An 8511-nucleotide genomic window follows, 5' to 3' on the forward strand; every position below is an offset into this window, starting at 1 on the left:
TGCAAATCAAAGTGGGCTAAGCTTGGACTCAGAGGATGGTGCCATTGGATCTGCATCTATCACTTACTAGATATGTGGAAATTCATTTCCTCATCGCCAAAATGGAAATGCTAATCTTTGCTCCATCCTACGTGAAGGACATTTTGAGGCCCGAATGAGATGATAGATATTTAATGCAATTCAAAAGTGAAGACTAAAAAAGGAAACGGTATATGAAAAAAGCAGCACAAAATACCATTGGATGCAAAATACATATTTTATTGGAAAAAACAGCTAGGAAGACAATTGAGTTATCATTAAAAGTGAAAAAGATGGAAAATATTGCACTTATAAAAATGTTAATCAATAGTGATCATTGTACAGAGTTAACTAAAGAAACATGAGATTAAGGCTTTTTATTTCTGGTCAAAGACAACAACTGATGATCACTTTCCCAAGGTGAAAGCATGAATCCATGACAAATTGGGATGACACTGACCAAGATCGGGTGCAGCGATCAGGAGGAAATGACGGAGAATAAGATCAAGGTGAAGTAGACTCATTCCCCAGCTGACTCACAAACTTGAAGGAAGAAGTGTCTGCAACGTTGGGCGTCAGTTTATTGTTTGTCAGCAAAGCATGGGGAGCACATTTATTGCAGAAGTAGGAACTTTGGCCAAATGGCTGAGGAAAGATGGTCTACGGTGAGTGGTGGGGATGGGTGAGGGCTTCAGCAACAGGAGGGTCGGCAACAGCTGGAAACACAGCAAGGGCTGCAGCAGCAGGTGGGGCGGCAGCAGGTGGTCCTACAGCAGGTGGTCTGACAACAGACTGGGCGGCAGCAAGGCTGGCAGCAGATGGACCCACAGCAGGTTGGGCAGCAGCAAGGCTGGCAACAGCTGGACCCACAGCCGCTTTGGCCACAAGAGCTGGAAGCACAGCAGCTGGGGCGGCAGCAGGTGGTCCTACAGCAGGTGGTCTGACAGCAGGTTGGACGGCAGCAAGGCTGGCAGCAGGAGCCACAAGAGTTGGACCCACAGCAAGTGGGCTGGCAGCAGGGTGTGCTGCAACAGCAAGGCTGGCAGCAGCTGGTCCCACAGGTGGGCTGACAGCAGGTGGTCCTGCAGCAGGTGGTCTGACAGCAGGTTGGACGGCAGCAAGGCTGGCAGCAGCTGGACCCGCAAGGGCTGGACTCACAGCAAGTGGGCTGGCAGCAGGGTGTGCTGCAACAGCAAGGCTGGCAGCAGCTGGACTCACAGCAGGTGGGTTGGCAGCAGGTGGTCCTGCAGCAGGTGGTTCTGCAGCAGGTGGGCTGGCAGCAAGGGGAGCAGCACGAGTGGCACATGGTGTCAGGTGTGGAGGGCGAGTTCCTGTTCAAGGTGATTTTCCCAGATTCTGACACCTCCTTCTCTTCTGGAGCTTTTATACAGTGGGACCCCAACGTTGGGACCAATGAGCAGAACTTTTCCCTGTTGTTTACGTTGTTTTCCATGTTCCATGGGGAAATGGCCCAAGGAGGAAATTATTCCTGAAGTGTGAAGAATTTTTCCAGGGTAATTGATGTGTTTGTTTTCCTTATTGATACTTAAACACAAGTCTACTTTCCAGAAATGAGAAATGCAGTCTGTAAGCACTGTTACACCTATTGGAGGTCACAAGTGTCCATCTGCATCTGTTTCCCTCGGGGACACATTGGGAAGCACCTCTGAAGAGAGGGTGATGACTGCTGTGTAACATACGCAAAATTCTGCATCTTTCCCCAGCTCTCCCCTTCCCACCGTCTCTGAAACATGGATGCTGCCCTGACCTAAAAACATTAACTCTTACTTTGAGGAAAGCGTAAGAATATTTTGTAACAGTCTGATAGGCCAGCTCTAATCATTAATATGAATTCATACCAACCTCTCGGTGTCAGTCCCTCGAACCGACCCTACTTTGTTCAGACCTTACATAACATCTCCCTGCCCTCTGGTCAGTGCGGACCATCATAGCCAGGACTTGCTGTCTCGTTCCCCACTGCCGAGAACTAGGATCCTGTGCAAGCCCCTAATAAATGCTCTTTCTTCCCTGTCAACCTGGGTTTCTCTGAGGCATTCTTTGGTCTGTTGTACCCTTGCAGTTAGCTGGAAGGCGGTCTTACTGCATAGCTCCTCGCCTTACTGGAAACATGGTGGGCCCTGGTGATAGATGAGTTATCTAAGGTGCCGATTCCACCTGTAATGTGGATGCTAGTTTAGGATTTTCCCTCCTGCTCTAAACAATGAGAAAACCTGTGGAATGTGTAAAACGGCTATTTGCAGGACAGCAATCAACTCTGAGCTAAGATCCTTAAATGAGGGAAACACATGAGGTTAACCATGCATTTCCCCCCTGGTTTTTCTCTTTTTTCAAGATTTTGGTCCTGGTCAGTAGGTAAATCCCCACCTCACGATCAAAAGTCTTTCATGTATATTATCTATATGAGTTTTACGGTTTCATTTTTATCTTTTGTTCATTAATCCTCCTAGAATTGACCTTTGTACATTGTATGTGTTTAGGATACAGTTTTATCAGTCCCATGGGGATAGTTTGTTTCTAGCTTGATCAGTGAACATCCTATCCTACTTCTATAATATTATCAATTTCAGTCTTCTCTTTTTTTCTTCTGACAGTCCTTTATCAAATTTCTAGTTAGATAAAACCCACCACATTTGGTTTTGTTAGTCCTTTCTATTGTATCTTTGTGACTACTGTGTTAAGTTAAAAATTAATTAATTTATGATTTCCTGGTTAACTCTACTTTCCTTTTTTTAACTCATTAAGTGGACATTTAATTAATCTTGAGGTCTTATTCTCATTAAAGTAGTGAAGTCTATAAATTACATTGAAGTATCAATTTAACAGCATCTCAGAGTTTTGATACATATTTTCACTCTTTTTGTTTACACAATCTACACTTCACATTATGAACTATTGAGGGGGGTGCTCCCTGTTAGTGCATCTTCTACAATTTATCCCGTCTGCTGTGCCCTCTAAAGACTACATGCTCACCTCTTTGTTTTGTACCCAATATTATGGTTGGTACTCTCTGCCTCTACCTTAAAGTTATATTAACTCTTCATTTTGGAATTATTTCAGACTTATAGGAAAGCTTCAGAAGTATTATAAAGGATTCCCTTATGTCTCAAACAGTATACAAAATTAATTTAAAATGAATCACAAAAATAAAAAACAGCAATAATGAATCATAGACTTATATGTTGAGAATAAAGATATAAAATGTTTAGAGAAACACAGGTTTACGCATGGTTTAAGGTGGTGGTGTGGCCGGGAAGGAAGTGGGGGTGGCTGACCAGGGCTCCAGGAGGGATCCTTGAGGTGGTGCAGACGTTCTACAGCTTAACTGCGTCAATGTCAAGTCCTGGCTGTGACGGTCGGTCCTTTTCAAGATATTGTTGCAAAGTGGGTCAAGGCTACATGGTATCTCTGTTTCAAAACAAGCAGTTTGCTCTAAAAATCCAATTGAAGAAAGGAAGGGAAAGTTTAAAATGCAATTTGTCTTTAAAAAGCAAAAGAATGAGGAGCTGAGAGCGTTGTCAGCCCTTTGATCACCTCCAGTATGGCCACGGAGATCCTCTGCCAGAGGGATGTGAGTCTCTGCTTCAATAAAGACCTCACTTCCTCTTGAATCGGATGTCACAGCATCCGTGCTGCCTTCCCAAAGACCTAAATGTTTCCATTCAAGCCTTTGCACTGACTAGAGAGGTCCAGGAGAAACCCCAGACTGGGTAGGTCTTGATACCGATTTGTGAAGCATTTGGTGGGAATCCTGCTTGGGATGCATGGTCACATTCCCGCTGATGATGTCGTAGTAGTACTAATGAAAGTCAAAAGACAATGCCAGTTTCTGAGGACAGAACTTTATGGTTGTATTTTACATATTTGGTGGCAAGAGAAAGTGGATGAAAACCCAAGTCACCTAAAACGTAATTAAGCCAATCACCTAAAACTTCAAAAATACTCAATAAATGCTATGACAAAAATGAACAGAAGGAAAACATAAAATTCCATTGTGGATACTCATGAGGCAGAGAAGTGAGTGAGGTTGTGTCAGAAGTCAGAGACCACTAGAGTTGCAGCATCGAGGCTTCAGAATATATACTGAGTCAATTCAAGGTGTTTTTTTTTTTTTTTTAAAAGAACATGCAACTCTTAAGAACAGCCACTGAGAGAGGAGAGGCATCAATGCAAGGCTCAGCAGAGCCTGGCTGACGATTGCACAGGCGATAGAGACAGCCACTCAGGGCACCTTGGATCTTCAGAATCATTGGCAAACCTATTTTGGAACATATTCATGAGATGCCATTCGACATTCTTCTCCAAGAGCCCTGCGATGAATCTTTGCTCAAAAAATAACCTTCTGGTTATGATTTAACTTTTCATGCTAATATGCCTATAGGAAAGGATATTCTGAAATTGTGAAAATGACCTATGAAATCTCCAGTTCCTCTTTAAGTTATTTATCATGTAAATTAATAGTAAATTCGCATCCTGATTTTACAGGCTTGACTAAAGTGAGGTGCCCTGAGGTGGTTTCGCCCTTAAAATGTAAGTCAAGAGCACCCCTTTCAGGCCTGAAGAAGTTAAAATGGTCATTGCCCTGATATCCCCGAAGATTGAGAGAATGGTGAAGTGAGAGGAGGAGGTGTAACCGAGAAGTTAAAATTTAACAAACGATTATGACAATGTACTCATTACATAGATATTCCTTTTTGATTTCTAGGTTATTAGAATAACCCAAAGAAAGACCTGAAATAGGTGAACTGTAATCTAGTGACCTTGATCCTTGGTAATGATTGTATAACTATAGAGCTTTTACGGTGCGAACGTACTTTTGTATAAACCTTGTGACTGACACTCCTTTATTTAGTGTATCTATAGATGAGTAATAAAATGACACGTATGAGAAAATAATAGGTTGGGAATGTGGGAAAAACACTGCTACGTAAGCTATGGGCAAGAGTTATGATATTACTTTACTAATCTTTCCTCAATTGTAACAAATGCAATTACTGTTAAAACATAGTAGAATTAGAAAATAAGGGTTATCAACTGCAACACAATTCCATTCCAATTCACAGGTTTGTAGTGTGGTTGTGTACACGAGAGAATTTCTCGATGGGGATTCTCTATTTCTGCATGACTGTTTTGGAAATTCACAAATTCCCTAAAAAATACAGCTTGTAATAAAACATTTTAAGTCAAAATGCTGTTTTCCTGTGCTCCCTTCTGTATTGGATGTATCGGAATGTTAAATTTTATACCTAGATCTATGAGCCATTCTTAGCTGATTTTTGCATCGACATGACACAGGAGTCAAGGTTCAATTTTTTTGCACAGGGATATTTAATGTTTCAGCACCATTTCTTCAAAAGACTAAATTTTCTCCATGATTCTCTTGACACCTTTGTCTAAAATTAAAGGATGATACATGTGTGGATCTATTTCTGGTCTCTCAGGCATGTTACATTGATGATTCTGCTCTCATTTCGCCAATACACGCACAATGACTTTGTATTAGAGACCATATAATTTGTGCTATTCATGCAACTCTGGGCAAGTTAATCAACCTTCCCCATTTCTGATATCCTCAGTTCTAATATGGGGGCAATAAACCCACCTTTGAGGATGTTTAGGAATTAGAGTGTGAATAAAGTATCTAGCACACTACCTAGTACGTAGCAGGCACTCATCAAATCATGGTAATTCAATCCAAGCATTCCTTCTGTTGGAAGCTTACTAACTAGGGAAAGGATTCCAGATACATCCTTAGGAGGATAACACATTCCTTGCACATCTATCCCAATAACGCAATCACAGCCCCTTTATGTCTCTTAAGGAAGGACCCCATCAGAACCTCTTATTTTCCTCTCAGAGCTGCAATAGCCTGTGTACCACCGGGTGCTTTAGCTGTTCTTTTTTGTTTCAGCTTTTCATGAGAACATCCAGGTACATGCCATTTGGAAACAGACCTGAGGCCCATCTTGACTTTTGGTAATGCATGCTTCCCCCTCCTTATCATCTTCCTACCCCTTCTCTCTCTTTCTATACACTCTGATTTTAACTTACTTTAGCGGCTTTATGTTTTCCATATAAAGCACAGGATACAACCTCTTATTTTCCCGAGATTATGATTAGACCAAAAGGTTATGTGTCTATTTCATAACTATGTCAATTGTCAAGGCTCAGTACAAACATATTTTCCTTCAAAATTTTTAGGCCAGGAGACTAAATTTATTCAAAATTTGTGAGCTGAGTAAATGTGGCCCAAGATTGTTTGCTTTGCAGGGGTAATACCTAATACCAATTTTGGCTGAGATGATTAGATGATACTAGAATACCATTTCCATGAAGTCAAGGAACACATTCCCTTAGGTGAGGCTGGGGCTCACTGTGCTGTTGGTGACAGAGTGCACCAGTGGTTGAGCAGAACCGTGAGAAAATGTAAGGCCTCCCTTGGTTGACTGGACTCCTAGGGGTAGTCTACGTTGGTCGAAGGGGTGGGAAGGAGATTTGTGAACGATTTGTAGATAGAGAAGGATTCCACAGATGAAGAGTAGAATTGTTTCCATTGTTAGAGAAGAAACTCAAAATGATCATATTTCCTGTGCCTGGTTTCCAGTGTTAATTCTGCTTATAGAAAAGTGCAAATAAAAGTGGGCTAAGCTTGGACTCAGAGGATGGTGCCATTGGATCTGCTTGTATCATTTACTAGTTATGTGGATTCCATTTTCTCTTCCCAACCCTGGAAGTGCTAATCTTTGCTCTACCCTATGTGGGACATTTTGAGGCCAGAATGAGATGATAGATATTTAATGCAATTCAAAAGTGAAGATTTATAAAAAACAGCAAAAAAAATCAGTGGAACACAAAATACATTTTATTGGAAAAGAATAAATGGCTAGGATGATAATTTAGTTATAATTAAACGTGAAAAGAGGACAAAAATACTGCATTTATGAACAATGCTAATCAATACTGATCATTGTAGAGAGCTAAATAGACAATTATGAGTTTAAAAATATTTTTTAATTAGAGACACCAAGTGATGATCACTTTCCGAAGGCTGAGACCATGAATCCATGACAAATTGAGATGACACTGACTAGCATTGGGTATAAAAATCAGGAGGAAACGAAGATAGTTGAATGCAGGTTATGTGGACTGTATTTCCCAACACAATCGTAAGCACTGGAAGAAGGATATGCCAACCTATCCATGCCATGCCAAACAGATGCCATGTCAGCATGCTGTTTGTGAGCAAAGCATGGGGAGCACATTTATTGCACGAGTAGGGAATTTGGCAAAATGGTTGAGGAAAGATGGTCCATGGATGGTGGTGAGTTGCTTCAGCAACAGGAAGGTCAGCAATAGCTGGAAACACAGCAAGGGCTGCATCATCAAGTGGGACCACTCAGGTGGTCCTACAGCAGGTGGTCTGACAGCAGGTTGAGCTACAACAAGGCTGGCAGCAGCTGGACCCACAGCAGTTTTGGCCACAAGGACTGGACCCACAGCAGCTAGGCTGGCAGCAGGGTGTGCTGCAACTGGAAGGTTGGCAGCAGCTGGTCTCACAAGTTGGCTGGCAGCAGGTGATCCTACAGCAGGCGGTTTGGCAGCAGGTTGGGTGGCAGCAAGGCTGGCAGCAGCTGGACCCACAGCAGGTGGGTTGGCAGCAGGTGGTCCTGCAGCATGTGGTTCTGCAGCAGGTGGGGTGGCAGCAAGGGGAGCAGCACGAGTGGCTCACGGTGTCAGGTGTGAAGGGTGGGTTCCTGTTCAAAGGTGAGTTTCCCAGATTCTGACACCTCCTTCTCTTCTGGGGCATTTTTACACTGGACCGCCATTGTTGAGATCAATGAACAGAACTTTTCCTTGTTATTGTTTACATTATTTTCCATGTCCCATGAGGGAAATGGCCCAAGGAAGAAATTGTTCCTGAAGTGTTAAGAATTTTCTGAGGGTATTCGATTTGTTTTCCTTATTGATACATAAAAATAAGACTATTTTCCAGAAATGAAAAATGCAGTCTGCAAGCACTGTGAAGTCTGTTGGATGTCACAGGTGTCAGTCTGCATCTGTTTTCCCTTGGTGATACATTGGGAAGCACCTCTGAAGAGAGGGTGATGATGATGTGTAAATATATGAAATTTTCCATTATTCCACAAGTCTTCCCTTTCCCAAGGACGCTAAAGAATAGATGTTCCTGTATCAGTAAAACAGTAACTCTTGTTTGGGGAAAACATAAAATATAGTAACAGCTTGATAGGCCAAGTCTAACCATTAATTTGAGTGTATGCAACAGCCAACCACTCAGTACTGGTCCCTCGACCCCACTCTACTTTCTTCAGGTCTCATAAAGCATTACCCTGTCCTTTGGTCAGTGTGGACCAGTATAGCAAGGACTTGCTGTCTTTCTTCCCACTGCCAAGGACAAGGATCCCATGCAAGCCCCTAATAAATGTTCTTTCTTACTCGCCATGCTGCACTTGTCCT

General features: G+C 42.4%; 1 protein-coding gene across 1 annotated transcript; it reads right to left on the bottom strand.

Moving 5' to 3' along the window:
- Positions 1-709: 709 nt before the first annotated feature.
- Positions 710-1324, bottom strand: LOC143687444 (uncharacterized). Its single transcript, XM_077164433.1, has one exon. It carries the CDS (start codon positions 1322-1324, stop codon positions 710-712), a length of 615 nt encoding a protein of 204 aa, XP_077020548.1.
- Positions 1325-8511: the final 7187 nt, after the last annotated feature.

The sequence above is a fragment of the Tamandua tetradactyla genome, chromosome 6 (genome assembly GCF_023851605.1).
Source record: "Tamandua tetradactyla isolate mTamTet1 chromosome 6, mTamTet1.pri, whole genome shotgun sequence".
NCBI classification, from domain to species: Eukaryota; Metazoa; Chordata; class Mammalia; order Pilosa; family Myrmecophagidae; genus Tamandua; species Tamandua tetradactyla.